Here is a 19,876-nt window from a genome sequence, read left to right on the forward strand (position 1 = left end):
AGTAGGTCTGGGGTCTGGGCAGTGGTCCTACGAGGTGACTCCCCAGCCCACTTGGCGTTCTGCATTTTCATTTTAACTGCACCCCACAAATCATATAGCAAGTTCTACTTAACTGGCTAAGATCACCTATAAAATGTTGAATAGAATTCTTCTTATTCTCAAACTCAGAGGTAAAGCATTCAATATTTCACTGTGATTATTAATTATAGTGTTTTTGATAAATATTCTTTATTTATTTAAATTGATTTTTAAATGTGAAACCAACGTTCATTTCTAGAGTTGTGCCCTTAGGAATGTTGTTTTGTCCTTTTTACATAATGAAACATTGATTTGCTATTATTTTATTGAGCACTTTCCCCCCATTTTCCTGAATGATACTAGTATTCAACTTTTTCTTTTCCATATTAATGTCAGATTTTGGTATCAAGATTGTAATGGTTCATTAGGTAACTTGCAATTCATGGCTTCTTTTCTACCTGTAGAAGAATTTGTGTAGGGTTTTTAATGATTTAGAAACAATTTTCAGAAAGTTTACTATAGTGAGGCCATGTAAGCATAGCCTTATGGGAGAAACTTAATAATCCTGAAATTATGGATTCAGTTAGTTTAACAGATAAAGGTTCTTTATATATTTAGTTTTCCCTTACGATGGTTGACAAATTGTGTTTTTTTCTGCCCATGTTTTATTATTTGCTACCTTTACTTTCTTTTATTTTAACTTGCTACTTTTTCCAGTTCTTTGAGTTGCAACTTTGCCTATTAATTCTCAACATTTCTTTTTTCCTGACAAATATAATTCAAATTCATAAATTTGTCTCTAATTACAAATATTCCTTGACTTACAATGGTGTTATGTGCCAAAAAACTTATCATAAGCTGATAATATCTTTAGTCAAAAGTTCATTTAATATACCTGAACTCTGAACATCATAGCTCATCCTAGCCTACCTTAAACATGTTCAGAACACTTATATTAGCCAACAGTTGGGCAAAATTATTATTATTACCTCCAGGACCTAATATCACTGGTCCTCTGATCACCTCTAGGAAAGGTGAGTTTGAGGTTCATGCCTAAGGAGAGTTTCCTACTTCCTTCTGAATCCAGAATAGCAAGCTCAGAATTCCAACAAGGATGAGGTGGAAAGATAGGACACACCTCAAATTGGCCAAGAGTTGATTTACTTTTCAGGCATCTGGGCTGAAATAGAAAGAAGAGGCAGCCCATCCCACGGCACTAAATTAGCCCTCTATAGAACTGCATTTATCACAGGTGGCAAAGACTTCAAAATGCAGGAGCTGTAAGCAGAAGAATTGAGCTCTGGCGTCCTGTGTTTAAGTTAGACTGAGAACTGATCTCCCGGGCTTCTCTGGGGGCTCAGATGGTACAGAGTCCGCCTGCAGCGCAGGAGACACTGGGTCAACCCCTGGGCCAAGAGGATCCCCTGGAGAAGGGACTGGCTGCTCACTCTAGTATGCTTGCTTGCAGAATTCCATGGACAGAGGAACCTGGCAGGATACTGTCCATGGGATCGCAAACAGCAACTAGCATTTTCACTTTTTTTTTCAAGCTCCTACTCATAAATGGACTCTGAATGACAGAATCAGCCCTCCTCACTCCTCCTTTGTGGGTAGAAGAAGAGGGGGGTTTACAAAGAAGGAGAGAAGTGGAAGCCTCCTGATTCAAGGAGACAGACACAGTATTCTTATCCATAACTCCTGGTTTTGTTCAGTTTTGATCTTTTGGGTTTTTAGCTTTATAGTCTGCCCAATGTCTTCAGTGGAATAGATCCGAGAATTATCATGAGATTCTTGTTTCTGCCTGCTGTCTTTTTGTCATTCTCATCTTCAACATCAGAGTCTTTATTATCATTTATTGAACCACTACCATATGTCAGGTCCTTTGGTCAGCACTTTAGATACTCGTTCTGTAATCTAAAACCCACAAAATAATATTAATCTATCCTCAGGTAAGGAAACTGAGCCTTAAACGTGTTTAAAGACGAAGGGATTTCTGAGATAAATGCTGCAGGCAACATAAAATGAGAATTAAAAATTAAAAACTCCAGAGTTAAACAGTTCAAAAATTTTTTCTGCTACACAGCAGAAAGTAACATAATATTGTAAATCAGCTATACTCCAACAAGAATTAATTTAAAATGTAAATAACCAGTTTGAATAAGTCCAAAAAATCTTTGCAAGTCAGAAATAATCTACTTACTCTTTTGACAACTCGATAGTATATTATAATAGAGATCTATCCTAACATATTGAGTATTTGTATTGAAGGATATTTAAATATCCTTGCTACATACAATATGCAATTTTATAATGTATTTATAAGGTTATTTCTTTAAAAATTCTCAGACAAGTGGAATGTCTGGCCAATGACATGAAAATAGCACCTATGAATCTTATTTAGCTTATACTTCAGTTATAGGATGTGAAAGTGGCCATTTCCTGATATATCACAAACATTGAATGTGAATATTATGATTAACTCTTTTTGCAATCTGATGGCTGAGAAAGGATAGAAAGGGATTTTCAAAAAAGTGTGAATTAAAGAAAAACAATTCTTAAGAACTGAAGTGGCAAGAGGAGGGAGCAGTTCCAGGAATGTGAAGAGGTTCAGCTGCAGCTGTGCAGTAAAACTTATGATTTCTTCTTTTCAAACATAAGCATTTATGCTTACATTTCTCTCTAGGTACCTGTGTGTATGAGTTACTCAGTATTGTCTGAGTCTTTGCCACCCCATGGACTGTAGCCCACCAGGCTCCTCTCTCCATGGAATTTTCCAGGCAAGAATACTGGAGTGGGTTGTCATTCCCATCTCCAGGCGATCTTCCCCAACCAGGGATCGAACTTGGGTCTCCCGCATTGCAGGCAGATTCTTTGCTGTTTGAGCCATCAGAGAAGCCCCTCTAGGTGCATACTTAGCCACATTCTGCAAATCTGATGTTGTAAAATTTGTTTTCCCTAGGAGGAGGGGAAGAGATAAACATTTCTCTGGCAACGCTGGGCTTAGCCCTGAGATGATGGTGTTTCCATGGCAACCTCGCACTCCTGGCAGATGGGCTTCTGGCGCGTCCTCCTCTGTGCCTCTGTGACTTGCTCTGATTGGCTGGGCTGACTCTGTGTTTCCTGTAGAAAGTTTTGAACACAAGAGGCAGCAAAGCAGGTCTTTTATCCTGCGAGTCCTTGAATATTTTACAGACACAAGAATTCAGTTCTCCAGTGAGTCTAAAGGACAGAAGGAATGGACAAATTCCTGAGCCTACTCAACCTTTGGTTACAATTAAACTGTGAGTTAGAGGGATTTGGAAATGGGCAAAGGATGGGCGACTCCCAGATATTCCTCCCCAGGGAAGACAGAAAGTCAGGGAGTTGTACCTGCATGGTTTCTGGGAGTTCCTGTGGAGAGCGAAAAAGTAAACTTAAGTTAGTTTCCAAGAATAATCAGCCGCTAACCAGCCTGTCTCTGTTTTCTCTTTCTGAACAGGGGTGAGCAGTAAGCAGGACGTGAGTCAGAGTCCTGAAGCTCTGAGCGTGAGAGAGGGAGACAGCGTGGATCTCAACTGCAGTTACCCCGACAGCGCTCTGTACTTCCTGCAGTGGTTTAGGCAGGATCCCGGGAAAGGACTCACATCCCTACTGTCAATTCAGGCGAATCAGAAAGAGCAAACAAGTGGAAGAATTACAGTCTCGTTGGATAAACCATCAGGACACAGTGCTTTACACATTGCGACTTCTCAGCACGGTGACTCGACCACCGACCTCTGAGCTGTGGGCCCCAGTGCGCAGAGGGAGCCTGTTCCCAGGACTCAGACTGCAGATGGGGCTCCAACCACGTCCTGGCTTGGCGCTGAGGAAACTTCTTCCATTAAGGGGTTTTCTGTATTGACTTTCCTTCCAGATAGAGGCAATTAGCAAGGGAAGGATGATTTGAGAGAATAGCACTGAATCATGTACATTACCACAGGTAAAACTGATGACCAGTGCAAGTTCCATGCATGAAGCAGGACACCCAGAGCCCACGCTCTGGGACAACCCGGAGGGATAGGGTGGCAGGGGAGGTGGGAGGGGTGCTCAGGATGGTGGGGACACAGGTGTATCTGTGGCCGATTCATGTTGCTGTAGGGCAAAAACCATCACAATATTGTAAAGTAATCATCCTCCAATTAAAATAAATTAATTAATTTTAAAAACTCTTTTAAAATGATCTAAAATTATATTGTGAATTCTTTGATTGTTAGATTTTCATCAACTTCAATTTAAATAATAGTTTTACAATCTAAATGGGAAAAGAATTTGAAAACAAACAGATACATGTGTATGGATAACAGAATCACTTTGATGTACACCAGAAAATAACACAGCATTGTTAACCAGCTCTTCTCTAATACAAAAGAAAAAGTCAAAAAATAGTAGTTTTGTTGAGATTAAGCAACATTTCACACAATTCTCTCTTTTAAAGGAACACCTAAGTGTGCGTCTAGTATATTCACAACATGGCACAATCACTACCTCTATCTAGATTTGAAACCTTGTCATCACCCCGAAAGGAAACCACAGGCCTGTGACATAGTCACTCCCAGAGCTCCCCAGGCACACATCCTTGGGAGCCACCCACCTGCTTTCTGACCACGGGTTTGCTTATTCTACGCATTTCATGCAAATGGAATCTTACAATACATGGCATTTGGGCATTGTTTACTTTACTTAGCATAATACTTCGGAAGTTCATTCAACTCAGGACCACCTGCTAATGTTAGTTAGTGAAATGCTCTCAGTTGAGTCCAACTCTTTGCGACCCCATGGACTATACAGTGCGTGGAATTCTCCAGGCCAGAATACTGGAGTGGGTAGCCTTTCAATTCTCCAGGGGATCTTTCCAACCCAGGTTTCAAACCCGGGTCTCCCACATTGCAGGCGAATTCTTTACCAGCTGAGCCACAAGGGAAGCCCAAGAATACTGGGGAGCATATTCTCCAGTGGATCTTCCAGTGGATCTTCCCTACCCAGGAATGGAACCAGGGTCTCCTGCATTGCAGGCAGATTCTTTACCAACTGAGCTATGACAGAAGCCTAGGACCAACTGGAGAAAGGCAAATGTTCATCCTTAGCCAATCACATGGGATGCCATACTGCTAATTAGCCTGCTGACATTGTCCCTGTTCTTTCCACTCCCCTCCACCTGTCTGTTTTGCTAGAACTTTGTCAGTTTTACTGATCCTCTTAAAGAACCAACTCTTTGTTTCATTGATTTTCTCTATTGTTTATCTCTTTTAATTTCATTGATTTCTCCTTTTATCTTTATTATTTTCTTATGCTTGTTTTTGATTAATTTATTTTTTCCTTGTCCAGATTCTTCAGATAGAAGCTTAGATAATCTATCTGAGATTTTATTCTTTTTTAATATTTGCATGTGGTGCTAAAATTTCACTCTAAATACTTCTTTGGCTGTGTCCCCCCAGTTTTGGTATGCTGTTATTTTCATTTTTATTCAACTCATGGGAAATTCAATGATTTCCCTTGAGACATTCTCTATGACCCATAGATGATTAAGAAGTGTGTTGTTTGGTTGCCAAATTTTGGGAATTTTCCTGTATCTTTCTGTTATTTATTTATGCTATTATTTCATTGTGGTTGGAGAACATACTCTTTATATTTCAGTTCTTTTACATTAGATTTGTTGAGTTTTTTTAGGTCCCAAGATTTGGACTTACCTGGTATATATTCCACGGACACTTGGCAAGAAGTATAGTCTCCTCTGGTTGGGTGGAGTGTTGTATACCTGATAATTAAATCCTACTGGTTAGTGGTGTTATTGAGTTCTTCTATATATCTGCTGATTTTCTGGCAAGTTATTCTACCAGTTGTTGAGAGAGGAATATTGAAGTATTTAACTATATTTCTAGATTTGTCTCTTCTTTTTAGCTTTAATTTTTGTTCCACTTATTTTTCAGCTCTGTTAGTTGGTACATATACATTTAGGATTACTATGTCTTCTCAGTAAATTATCCTCTTCATCAGTAGAGAATATTTCTCTGTCTCTCGTAATGTTCTTTGTTCAAGAGTCTGTCTACTTTATCCGATGTTAATATAGCCATTATACTTTCCTTTGATCAATGTTTGCATAATACATCTTTTTCCATCCTTTTACTTTCAGGGTGACTATGTCTTATTTGAAATTAATTTCTCTCAGACAGTCACAGTTGGGTCGTGTTTCTTAACCCACTTCTTGTCTGAGCTGTTTTGTCACTGGTGTGTTCAGGTCAACTTCTGTGTCTTAATTTCTGTGTGTAGATCACTTGTGCTTTTAATGTCTTGATATTTTAGGGCTTAGCCTTCCATTTTATTTGATTTTTTTGTGTGTGTGCTTTTTTTTTTGTCCCCTATGTTTTTCCTTATAACCTCCTGTGAATTAGTCAACATTTTCTAGGATTACACTTCAATTTATCTGCAGTGTTTAGTGTGTGTATGTGTGTGTCTGTTAGTTGCTCAGTTGTGTCTGACTCTTTGTGACCTCATGGACTGTAGCCTACCGGAATTCTCTAAACAAGAATACTGGAGTGCATAGCCATTCTCTTCTCCAGGGCATCGTGTCGACCCAGGGACTGAACCCGGGTCTCCCACATTGTAGGAAGATTCTTTTATGGTCTGAGTCACAAGGGAATCTCCTATAGCATTTCAGTCAGTTCAGTTCAGTTGCTCAGTCGTGTCTGACTCTTTGCGACCCCATGAATTGCAGCATGCCAGGTCTCCCTGTCCATCACCAATTCCCGGAGTTTACTCAAACTCATGTCCATTGAGTAGGTGATAACATCCAGCCATCTCATCCTCTGTCGTCCCCTTCTCCTCCTGCCCCCAATCCCTCCCAGCATCAGGGTCTTTTCCAATGAGTCAACTCTTCGCATGAGGTGGCCAAAGGATTGGAGTTTCAGCTTCAGCATCAGTCCTTCCAATGAACACCCAGGACTGACCTCCTTTAGGATGGACTGGTTGGATCTCCTTGCAGTCCAAGACACTCTCAAGAGTCTTCTCCAACACCACAGTTCAAAAGCATCAATTCCTTGGTGCTCAGCTTTCTTCACAGTCCAACTCTCACATCCATCCATGACCACTGGAAAAACCATAGCCTTGACTAGACGGACCTTTGTTGGCAAAGTAATATCTCTGCTTTTTAATATATCTAGGTTGGTCATAACTTTCCTTCCAAGGAGTAAGCATCTTTTAATTTCATGGCTGCCTATGGCATTTAGATGTGTCTTATTGTATAGCTGTTTTTATATGGTTGCTCCAGTTACTGCATTTATATAACACAGTCTATTGGTAATATTATTTTACCTATTTGAATGTAATGTATAAGTATTGCCTCCCTTTACACTTATTTATTCTCCCCATTCATAAAATAATTTTCTTTAGTATTTCCTCCATGTGTGTCTAGAGCCTCATTAGACAGTGTTATAATTTTTCCCAGATATATAATTATATTATTGTGTATATATTATTATATAACACATCTAATATGCTATAAAATATTTCCGCCAAATATAATTTAGGAAATTCAAGAGGAAAAGTCTATTGTATTTATCCATATTTTTGCTTATTGTATTCTTTATTCCTTCTTGTTGTTTCAAGACTCCTTCCTTTATAATTTTATTTCTGTTTATAGAGCTTCCTTTAGACATTATTTTAGGATAGGTCTTCTGGTGACCACTTTTCTCAGTTTCCCTTCAACTGAGAATGTCTGAATTTCACCTTTATTACTGAAGGCTTCTGGATTAATGGCTCTTCTCTTTCTGCAGTTGAAATATATTGGATTATTTCCTTCTGGCTCAATTAAATCTGGAAACTAAAAAAATTGTAACATTGTGATTTTATGTTTCATTCTAAAAACTATTTTGTATCCAACACTTAAAGTTGAAGGATAGCTGATTGACAATGTTATGCTAATTTCTTCTGTAGAGCAAAGTGACTCAGTTATACATATATAGACTTTCTTTTTTATTTTCTTTTCCATTATGGTTTACCCCTGGATATTGAATATAGTTCCCTGTGCTATACAGTAACACAGGAAATTTTTACCTCACAATTCTGTTTTTTTAAAAAGCCAAATAGTTCAAGGCTGACAACATATAAATCCTCTTCTGTACATAATCATAATGCTTTGAAAGTCAACCACAGAAGGGCAGTAAAAGGGTGGGGCATGTTAATGAAAAGTGAACTTCTCCGTAGTTCTCTATTTGGCCTCTGGAGGGCACTGCTGCCTAAATTGGAAATTGCTTTTCTGCGAAGGATCAGAAGAACCTCACAAAACCCTAGGTTTTAAAGAGATATTCTGACCATTTTTTACACAGTGAGATGTAAAGCATCTCAGACACCAGAGACAGCCACTTTATTAAGACAGCTTCTCTTCCTAACAACCTCCCTACAATCTTCATCAGAAGAAATATATATCCTTTGTCATTCTTAACTTCAGAGAAACCTGGGTTCAAGTCAGCCAGTCTTCAAACTTATTTGTGGGGAACCTGTTAGAAAGGAGCTCACTGCCTCTTCACTGCTCCACTATGACCTTGGTGTTCACCTTGATGCTTGAGATGCTCCTGTTTCTGAGTATTACTCCACTTTACTCCTTTGTCCACACATGGAATATTGTGCCATGTTGAATAGAGACTTTTTGTGTTAGCTGAGTTCACTGATTCAGCACTGATGTTTCAGTAGGAGCTGGAGCCCAGTCAGTGACCCAGCCTGATGACCACATCACTGTCTCTGAAGGAGCCCGTCTGGAGCTGAGGTGCAACTACTCATCTTCTGTTTCACCATACCTCTTCTGGTCCATGCAGTACCCAGACCAAGGACCCCAGCTCCTCCTGAAGTACGTGTCTGGAGACAATCTTGTTTCAGGCATCAAAGGTTTTGAGGCTGAATTTAGGAAGAGTGAGAAGTCCTTCCACCTGAGGAAAACACCAGCTCATTGGAAAGACTCGGCCAAGTCCTTCTGTGCTCTGAGTGACACAGTGCCTGGGGCTGCAGGAGGAGCTGAACACAAACCTCCTGGACACTGTAGCTCAGTCTTTGTTATATTAGGAAGTTGGCATGTTCTGTGAAAGCAAACAGTACAGACAATACAGAATCCTGGAAGTGTTTGGTTCCCATGGTCATCTTAGATTTTTCTTTTCTTCATTTTTTCTTGTCTTTTCTATTCTTTTTTTTTTTTTTTTATCATTTTGCAAAGGAAAGACTCCTGTTTTCTGAAATTTGGCATTTTCGTCCTCTAGAATCAGAATTCTAGGGAAAATGAGGCCATAGAATTTTCAACAAGCTGGAGAAAGCTACTTACTGCCAGGTCATTTGGAATAGTGATGGGCTGAGATATAATAGCTTGAGATTGACCATGTGAGTTGATATAACACAAGTCAGAGAATTTGCTTTACAATATTAATCTCATCTCTCAAGCAAACAAAAAACCCAGGACAATGCCTTATTTCTAACTGCATTATCTCCAGACTATTTTGCTAGTATCCTAAGAAGCTTCTTTCCTTAAAGGATTTCAACTCTTTGACTAAAGCGTTTGGGACTGGTTGAGCTAATTACTGTTGGCACTTAAGGATGTATACAGGTGACCTTTCCAAACACAATATAGTGTGAAGCAAAAAACGTTCTCCTTTATTCATCAGTCTCCATTAATAGGCTTCCCAGGTGGTGCAGTGGTAAAGAATCTGCCTGCCAATGCAGGAGACACAAGGGCATCCTCCCTAATGAGGAGGAAGATGAGGAGTGCAGTGAAGAGGTGGTTAAGTCATCCATAGGGGGCAGTTCTTCTGGGTCTGTGTTTATCTTTGGCCAGATATCTCTCTCCTTTCCCCACAGCAGACCTGTTTTAGGACACTCCTGAAAGATGCATGTGCATCTTTTTGCCAAGATGGACTCCAGCGCAGAGCTTTGTGGGATGCTTGGCATCATCTGTTATGAGGCGGTGCCACCTCCTTTTTGAGCTCTGAGGAGTCTCTCTGTGCCTGCAGTTTTCCTTGACCTTTTGACCTCAGAAGTGGTCACTTTTTTACTCTAGTAGAGCTCAGCTCCTGCCGTTAATTGTCTTGGTTACTGAGGCTAATTAGCATGATAGGTTAATGAATCTGAGAGAAGAGGTGTGTGGGCAAGGAGTTTATTTGGAAAGCTGACTGACCAATAAGATGGCAGACTAATGTCTCAAAATAATCATCTTGTTTGGGTCTGGATGGCAGGTTCTTTTACAGAACAGGGTAGGGGAAGGTGAGGAAACAAATTAAAAAGGCAAAATTAATCTTGTAAACATCTGCTAGAATGGCAAGCCTCAGGCAGGGGATGTATTAATTTCTTCTTTCCTACCATCCACAAGTGGATAGGTCATGAACAAAAGCCTTTTAGCAGTCAGGCCGAGGGGCTGATTCTCTGAGGCAGCCCATTATGTACGATTATTATAACAAAAGCAGTGAAAAGCAAGTCAAAGGAACAGTTCCAACAAGGTAGAATTGGTTCTTCCCTCAGTATTTGGAGTCTGTAGGGAAAACAAAGCTTGAATTTTACTCTGCTTGACAATTACCAGCCCATCTACCTCCTACCTCTGAAACTCATTCTGAGTTTTCACGTGCTCAGTCGTTCAGTCGGGTCTTACTCTTTGCCATCCCATGGACTATAGCCCACTAGGTCCCCCTGGCAATCGGATTTTCCAAGCAAGAATACTGGAGCTGGTTGCCATTTCCTTCTCCAGGGGACCTTCCTGACTCAGATCGAATCCCCATCTCTTTTGTCCCCTGAATTGGCAAGTATATTTTTTACCGCTCCATCCATCCCCTGGAAAACTCTATCAAATGGGGGTTAGTAATAATAGAGGAGGATAATTTTGTGTGAAGAAAAGCTAAATCATTATCGGCATATAAGAAGCATGCTTTTTGATGAATATTCCTTTCAATTAATAGCTCTGTCTTATTCCCTGATTCAAGCACTAGACATTTATGACCATAATGCAAAATATCTATATTTACATTGATTGTTATCATCTTTATCTGTCATTATCTTTATCCATAGCTCTCAGGAAAGTCCCCTGGATCAAACAGGGCATCATAAACAAAAGGTAAGATGGAAAATTTTGAAGTATAGATACCAGCTTTTTCTGATTTTTTTCCACTTTTATTGTCCAAGATTTATTTATTAATATATATCAGGAAAAAATAGGAACTTCCATTTCACAAGTTCAAAATTATGTACAAAACATTGAATGTCACCTTTCCCTCCACTCTCACCCCTCTTTAACCTGTTTTTAGTTCAGTTGAGACCAGAGGGTGGGGCTGCCTGTCACAGTGTCAGCTGAGCAGGGTTTGTTGGTTGAGCTGATTGGTTGCAGGAGCTGAAACATCCAGACAAGTCATGACACTCACCACCCAGGGTTTGCTATGTATCTTGTGAATGTTTTCCAGCAACAAGGCAAAGCGTCATGAAAAGGCTAGTGGACACTGTACTGGGGCTTTTGTTTGCCCAGGTTTGCTGTGAGTTGGGGCTGCCCCACAGGGGAATCTGAAGGAATGAGCAGCTTCTCTTTTGTTGAAGGAGGAAGAGGAGCTGACAAGTCCTGCAGACTTTCTATCCTTATCATTTATGTGGTTGGGGGTGTACTTTCCGGGTTTTGCAGGCGCTCTGTGACCCTCACCTGTGACTGTTTCCCTCCTTTTCATCAGGTGTGCGAGGGATGGATGTGGTGCAGAGTCCCCCAGCCCTGAGTCTCCAGGAGGGAGCCAGCTCTACTCTGCAGTGTAATTTCTCCACCTTCCCAAACAGCGTGCAGTGGTATCTTCAGAACCCTGGGGGCCGCCTCATCCACCTGTTTTCCGTTCCTTCAGGGACAAAGCAGGAAGGAAGATTAAATGCCACTACAGTCCCCAAAGAAGGCCGCAGCTCACTGCACATTTCCTCTCCGCGGACCACAGACTCGGGCACTTACTTCTGTGCTGCGCAGCACGGTGCTCCCCAGGCACCTGCAGCCTCTACATGAACCCTCCCGGGGCTCAGCCCCTCCTCCAGCCTCAGTCACACCGTGAGGCCCCACAGGGCATTTGCAGTGCTGATTGTCTCTTACCTGCACTGGTACAGTTTTAATCACAGACACTTTTTGGCCCTACAGATTATGAACTTCAGTCTTTTTTTTTTTTTTCCAATTATTTTTATTAGTTGGAGGCTAATTACTTTACAATATTGTAGTGGGTTTTGTCATACATTGACGTGAATCAGCCATGGAGTTACATGTATTCCCCATCTTGATGCCCCCTCCCACCTCACCCCCTACCCGATTCCCCTGGGTCCTCTCAGTGCACCTGGCCTGAGCACCTGTCTCATGCATCCCACCTGGGCCAGTGATCTGTTTCACCATAGATAATATACATGCTGTTCTCTCAAAACATCCCACCCTCGCCTTCTCCCACAGAGTCCCAAAGTCTGTTCTGTACATCTGTGTCTCTTTTTCTGTTTTGCATATAGGGTTATCATTACCATCTTTCTAAATTCCATATATATGTGTTAGTACGCTGTAATGATCTTTATCTTTCTGGCTTACTTCACTCTGTATAATGGGCTCCAGTTTCATCCATCTCATTAGAACTGATTCAAATGAATTCTTTTTAATGGCTGAGTAATATTCCATGGTGTATATGTACCACAGCTTCCTTATCCATTCATCTGCTGATGGGCATCTAGGTTGCTTCCATGTCCTGGCTATTATAAATAGTGCTGCGATGAACATTGGGGTGCACATGTCTCTTTCAGATCTGGTTTCCTCAGTGTGTATGCCCAGAAGTGGGATTGCTGGGTCATATGGCAGTTCTATTTCCAGTTTTTTAAGAAATCTCCACACTGTTCTCCATAGTGGCTGTACTAGTTTGCATTCCCACCAACAGTGTAAGAGGGTTCCCTTTTCTCCACAGCCTCTCCAGCATTTATTGCTTGTAGACTTTTGGATAGCAGCCATCCTGACTGGCGTGTAATGGTACCTCATTGTGGTTTTGATTTGCATTTCTCTAATGATGAGTGATGTTGAGCACCTTTTCATGTGTTTGTTAGCCATCTGTATGTCTTCTTTGGAGAAATGTCTGTTTAGTTCTCTGGCCCATATTTTGATTGGGTCATTTATTTTTCTGGAATTGAGCTTCAGGAGTTGCTTGTATATTTTTGAGATTAATCCTTTGTCTGTTGCTTTGTTTGCTATTATTTTCTCCCAATCTGAGGGCTGTCTTTTCACCTTGTTATAGTTTCCTTTGTTGTGCAAAAGCTTTTAAGTTTCATTAGGTCCCATTTGTTTAGTTTTGCTTTTCTTTCCAATATTCTGGGAGGTGGGTCATAGAGGATCTTGCTGTGATTTATGTCAGAGAGTGTTTTGCCTATGTTCTCCTCTAGGAGTTTTGTAGTTTCTGGTCTTACATTTAGATCTTTAATCCATTTTAAGTTTATTTTTGTGTATGGTGTTAGAAAGTGTTCTAGTTTCATTCTTTTACAGGTGGTTGACCAGTTTTCCCAGCACCACTTGTTAAAGAGGTTGTCTTTTTTCCATTGTATATCCTTGCCTCCTTTGTCAAAGATAAGGTGTTCATAGGTTTGTGGATTTATCTCTGGGCTTTCTATTCTGTTCCATTGATCTATATTTCTGTCTTTGTGCCAGTACCACACTGTCTTGATGACTGTGGCTTTGTAGTATAGTCTGAAGTCAGGCAGGTTGATTCCTCCAGTTCCATTCTTCTTTCTCAAGATTACTTTGGCTATTCGAGGTTTTTTGTATTTCCATACAAATCGAGAAATTATTTGGTCTAGTTCTGTGAAAAATTCCATTGGTAGCTTGATAGGGAATGCATTGAATCTATAGATTGCTTTGGGTAGAATAGCCATTTTGACAATATTGATTCTTCCAATCCATGAACACGGTATGTTTCTCCATCTGTTTGTGTCCTCTTTGATTTCTTTCATCAGTGTTTTATAGTTTTTATGTATAGATCTTTTGTTTCTTTAGGTAGATATACTCCTAAGTATTTTATTCTTTTTGTTGCAATGGTGAATGGTATTGTTTCCTTAATTTCTCTTTCTGTTTTTTCATTGTTAGTATATAGGAATGCAAGGGATTTCTGTGTGTTAATTTTATATCCTGCAACTTTACTATATTCGTTGATTAGCTCTGGTAATTTTCTGGTAGAGTCTTTAGGGTTTTCTATGTAGAGGATCATGTCATCTGCAAACAGCGAGAGTTTCACTTCTTCTTTTCCTATCTGGATTCCTTTTACTTCTTTTTCTGCTCTGATTGCTGTGGCCAAAACTTCCACAACTATGGTGAATAGTAGTGGTGAGAGTGGGCATCCTTGTCTTGCTCCTGATTTTAGGGGAAATGCTTTCAATTTTTCACCATTGAGGGTAATGCTTGCTGTGGGTTTGTCATATATGGCTTTTATTATGTTGAGGTATGTTCCATCTATTCCTGCTTTCTGGAGAGTTTTAATCATAAATGGATGTTGAATTTTGTCAAAGGCTTTCTCTGCATCTATTGAGATAATCATATGGTTTTTATCTTTCAATTTGTTAATGTGGTGTATTACATTGATTGATTTGCGGATATTAAAGAATCCTTGCATTCCTGGGATAATGAACTTCAGTCTTTATCTTCCTTTCTCAATCTATATTTCCTTCTGTACTAGACACTTCTAACTTGGAACTAGCAGAATAGCTGATAAGAGGACAAAATAAAATAAATATTTAACCATCATATGCTGAACTGAAAAATGGTAAAAAAGTGAAAAGAATTCAAAGGAAAAAAAAAAACTCCAATAAAGTTTTTATCCTGATTAGTTAAATGACTCAAGAATGTTCAGATCTGCCTCACCAGAATGTGTCCCAACAGACACTTGCATCATCCCATCCTACAAGTACAGCGAATTGAACATCAACAATAAACCTTACTTAATGTTCAATATGAACTTGGTAACTTAGAAGAAAATTATTCTTGATGCAAGAAATCTTAAATCCATTTCACTGTCTATAGTCAAGTTCTTGGCAGAGTTGATTCCTTCTTGAGATCTAAGGGATGATTCATTTTTGCCTTTTTTAGCTTTTGAAGGCTAACTAAATTCTTTGGTTCGTGACTCCTTCTTGAATCACTAGACCTTCTTCCTCCCATCACCATAGCTCCTTCTTCTTTTGGAGTCAAATATCTTTCTGTCTCTGTCCTATAAAGTCTGCTGCTGCTGCTAAGTCACTTCAGTCGTGTCCAGCTCTATGCGACCTGATAGACGGCAGCTCACAAGGCTCCCCTGTTCCTGGGATTCTCCAGGCAAGAACACTGAAGTGGGTTGCCATTTCGTTCTCCAATGCATGAAAATGAAAAGTGAAAGTGAAGTCGCTCAGTTGTGTCTCACTCTTTGGGACCCCATGGACTGCAGCCTACCAGGCTCCTCCGTCCATGGGATTTTCAAGGCAAGAATACTGGAGTGGGTTGCCATTTCCTTCTCCAGGGGATCTTTCTGACCCAGGGATTGAACCCAGATCTCCCTCAGTGTAGGCAGATGCTTTACCATCTGAGCCACCAGGGAAGTGTTGGGAGATGGGGGAAATTCTCATGGCTTGTGGACATAGTGGAGGGCAAAGGGAGGATGAGGATGCCTTTATCCTTTCCTGGCAAGGACTCAGCCAATGAAAAGCTGTGGGCTCTTGTTTACTGTAGCCCTCTCAGCTTCCTTTTTCAATCTACATTATCTTAAATTCTTTTCATCAATGTCTTACAGTTTTCAGAGTACAGGTGTTTCACCTCATTGGTTAAATTTGTTCCTGGATACTTTTGATTCTTTTTGATTCAACTAGAAATTGGATTGTTTTCTTAAATTCTCTCTCTGATAATTATTATTAGTGTATAGAAATGCAACAGACTTCTGTATATTAATCTTGTATCCTGCAACTTGTAATTAACTTTGTTGATTGTTTCTATTAGTTTTTTAGCATCTTTACAATTTTCTATATGGAGTATCATGTTGTCTGTAATTAGAGACAGTTTACCTCTTTCTTTCCGACTTGGATGCCAATTATTTCTTTTTCCTGTCTGATTTCTGAGGCTAGGACTTCCAGTACTATGTTAAATAGAAATGGTGAGAGTTGCATCCTTGTCTTGTTACTGATCTTAGAGAAAAAGATTAGTTTTTCACCATTTAGTATGATGTCAGCTGTAGATTTACAACAAGTAGTCTTTATTATTTTGAGTCATGCTCTCTTTATACCAAATATGTTGACGGTTTTTATCATGGATGTTAAATCTTCTCAAAATATTTGTCTGCATCTATTGACATAGTCATATAATTTTTATCCTTTATTCTGTTAACATGGTATATCGTCTTGCTTGATTTGTGGGTTGTGAACCATCCTTGCACACATGAAATAAATTTCTCCTTATCATGATGCATGATTCTTTTCATGTTTCATTGAATTTAGTTTGCTACTATTTTGTTAAGAATTTTTGCATCTATATTCATCAGCAATATTGGCCTGAATTTTCTTTTTTGTAGAATCTTTGTCCGGTTTTGGTACCAGGATATCGTCGGCCTCAGAGAATGAGATTGAGAGCATTTCCTCATCTTTGATTTTTAGCAATAATATGTAAAGTGTGGGTACTAATTTTTCTTTAAATATTCAGTTGAATTTCTTCTTGAAGCATATGGCCCTGGACTTCTGTTTCTAGGGAGTTTTTTGATTACTGATTCAACTTCATTACTAGAAATTGGTCTGTTCAAATTTTATTTTTCTTTCACATTCAGTCTTGGAAGACTGTATGTGTTCAGAAATTGATCTGTTTCTTTTACAGTCATATTTTTAAATTCCAGGAATTAGGACTTGAATAACTTTGGGAGGCCTTATTCAGGCCACCACATTTTTTACAGCTATTCTGTATATCCATTTTCCACCCCTCTGGCACTTGCTGTTGTCTGCTTGTTTATTTGCCTAGTGACTTGACTATTTCAGTTAAGTTCATTTTTCCCACACTGTGCAGCCTATGATGTTGTTCTTCAAAGAGTATAGTCTTGGGTATTCTTAGACATCCTGATGTGGTAGTGGTTTAGCAAGGCTCTTTGACAGTCTTTTTCTCTAATTGCTATGTTAAACTATTTGCTTCTGTTTGTATTACACCTAGGCAATAGACTCCATTAATTGCTGGCTGATTTTTTTCAACAATGCTATGAATGCATAAATTGTTCCCAGGTCTCATCTAATTAGATCAAGTCTGTTTGCAGAGACAGTCTTTGAAACTTTTCTTTGAGGTCTTCTGATCAGAGAAAACTTTTCCTAGCTATCCCCTTTCCTGTATTTTCTGTTAAGATTTTAAGTAGTTGTCTATGAATTAACTTGTTGCTCTCATTGAGTTGCCAGCCTCCTCTTAAATGTCTACCATAAGCATCTCCATTGTTTTCAACACACCCTTAAACCTGGGCTTCCCAATGATGGTTTCGATTAAAGTCTTCTCAAAAAGAAACTGAAACTGAAGTCGCTTAGTCATGTCTGACTCTTTGCGACCCCATGGACTGTAGCCTACCAGGCTCCTCCATCTATGGGCTTTTCCAGGCAAGAATACTGGACTGGGTTGCCATTCCCTCCTCCAGGGGATCCTCCCGATCCAGGGATCAAACTGGAGTCTCATGTCTCCTGCCTTGGCAGGCAGCTTCTTTACCACTAGCACCGCCTGGGAAGCCCACTGACTAGGGAAAAGGCAAAGGCCAAACAAGAGGAAGATTTCAGATGTTCCTGATGTTCTGTCTGCCTGATTCTGTGGGGAGCGCTAGAGCACATATCAGACTATATTGTACCACTTAGACAAAAGAATTGGATAGTCCCAGAAATCAGTTATTATCTAAGCTGCTGGCAGCAAGACACAAAGAACTTGGGGACTGAGCACAGATGAGGTTTCTGAGAAAATTTGAGCAAGGTACCAACAATGTCTAATGTAGCCACTGTAACATTTATTCCTTGGAACAGTCCTGCAGGTTTCACTGCTTTTGCTATTATTCAAATCAAATTCTCCAATGTTCACATTTGTCTTTGAACTTTCTTTGCCTATCCAACCAACCCTCATCTCTTTCTAGCCACGTCTACACATGTCTTCCTCAGTACTATCCGCTTTAATCTTCACACTTCTCTGCTCCCTAAGTGATGAAGGACATTTTTTACTCACAAACCCATGTTTCTCTCCTGACCCTGGATATTTCCTTCCCAACCTTTCCTTTAGACCTCTAACTCTTTGACCCTTGATATTGTTTCTCTTATTCACTATATTTTCCAGAATCATCTTCACCATCCAGAGGTGGTGGATTGTTTTATTCTCTCTCTGATAAAATATCAGCAAAAATGGTCATGTGATCTTAATGACATCAGAAGCTAATGGACATCTGTGATACCAATGTGTGTGAAGGAAGAGACAGAGTATGCAGATGTCTTAAATCTGTACAGATCCATAATTTAAAACTCACTTTTTGTATTTAACCCTTATCAAAAGTATTCTGAGCAACCTGAATGTCAGCTCAAGATCCACAATCACCTTGGAAATATTCCATTTGCCTAATTTAAGTTTTAGGAAAAGTTTAAGTTAAACTTGATTGGTTTTCTATCATTTTTTAGAAATGTGGACACATCTGAAAGATTGTGTCAAAACTGAAGTTCCATCATGGCAAAAGGGCTATATGTTCTCTCTGTTCGGATCCATGACTTTATCTTGTAACGATATATATTATGCTTCTGTGTATCTTCAATAGGCTTTATTAGTATTTATAATAAAAAATAAATATCCCTCTGCACACTAATTTGTAACTTCATGGGAGTCTCTCTTTCCCTTTGTAAAATCATGTAATCTCCATTAACATATCATGCTGTCCTGATATATGAATTTTTCTAGGATGTGTTAAGAAAAGGAAGAGGTGGAGAGCGGGAGAGAAATTCTAACTTGCTCTGTACGCATGTGTAAGCAGAGTATCTCTGATTCCCAGTGAAATTAATTTACAGCAATCCTATTCTCAATATGGGGAATACTTTCCTTGAGAGAGATAGGTTTAAGTGAAAGCACTTGTAAAAGGATGGGGTCTGTTGAAAGCATTAAAGCAGATGTGAACTTAAAGTCAGAGTTCTAGCTGGTTGAGAAGACCAGAAGAGGAAGGTGAGTTATCACTGACCTTTGGTGCCAAGAACAACGGACAAGATTCTGGGAGCATCATTTTTACTTCTGTGGTTTCCGTTAGACTGTGGGTTGTGGTGGACAAAAACTAAGATATCTCATTAATTAGGGGGAATGAGAAAATTGGGGAATGGACAAATTCATGCAGATGAGAACTTTAAGAAGGAAATGTTAATTTGCGGACCTAATGGCTTTTTATCTCTTTAAACAGGGGTGGGTGGACAAGAGAAGGAAACAAGTGACCAACAGCAGGTGAAACAGAACTCTCAATCTTTGATAGTCCAGGAAGGAGGGATTTCCATTCTGAACTGTAGGAGAGGAGTACATTTGACACTTCTTATGGTACAGTCAATACCCTGGTAAAGGCCTTGCATTCTTGATAGACATAGGTTCAGTTATGAATAAAAAGGAAGATGGAAGACTCACAGTTTTCCTCAGTACGAGTGCCAAACAGCTCTCACTGCCCATCACAGCTTCCCAGCCTGGAGACTCAGCACCTACTTCTGCAGCAAGTGCAGAGTGCTCCCCGGGCACCTGCAGCCTGTGCCCAGACCTGCAGCCGAGGTCCCAGACACACCCTGCCATGTAGATAAACACACACACACACACTGGTTTGTGCATGAAAAGTCTTAATACATTTGAGAAAACTGAAATTATATAGCATTT

General features: G+C 39.8%; 1 pseudogene and 2 gene segments (V, D, J or C); all 3 read left to right on the forward strand.

Moving 5' to 3' along the window:
* The first annotated feature begins 3,136 nt into the window (after positions 1-3,136).
* On the forward strand, positions 3,137-4,011 carry LOC122704653. The segment is given in 2 exon segments: positions 3,137-3,299; positions 3,497-4,011. Coding segments are annotated over 2 exon segments (327 nt in total).
* Positions 3,961-9,107, forward strand: LOC122705765 (annotated as a pseudogene). The gene is made up of 3 exons (XR_006344172.1): positions 3,961-3,976; positions 8,358-8,613; positions 8,719-9,107. The product of XR_006344172.1 is annotated as a T cell receptor alpha variable 8-4-like (transcript).
* Positions 9,108-11,388: 2,281 nt separating this feature from the next.
* On the forward strand, positions 11,389-12,028 carry LOC122705766. The segment is given in 2 exon segments: positions 11,389-11,525; positions 11,715-12,028. Coding segments are annotated over 2 exon segments (366 nt in total).
* The last annotated feature ends 7,848 nt before the right edge of the window (positions 12,029-19,876 follow it).

The sequence above is a fragment of the Cervus elaphus genome, chromosome 12, assembly GCF_910594005.1.
Source record: "Cervus elaphus chromosome 12, mCerEla1.1, whole genome shotgun sequence".
NCBI lineage: Eukaryota > Metazoa > Chordata > Mammalia > Artiodactyla > Cervidae > Cervus > Cervus elaphus.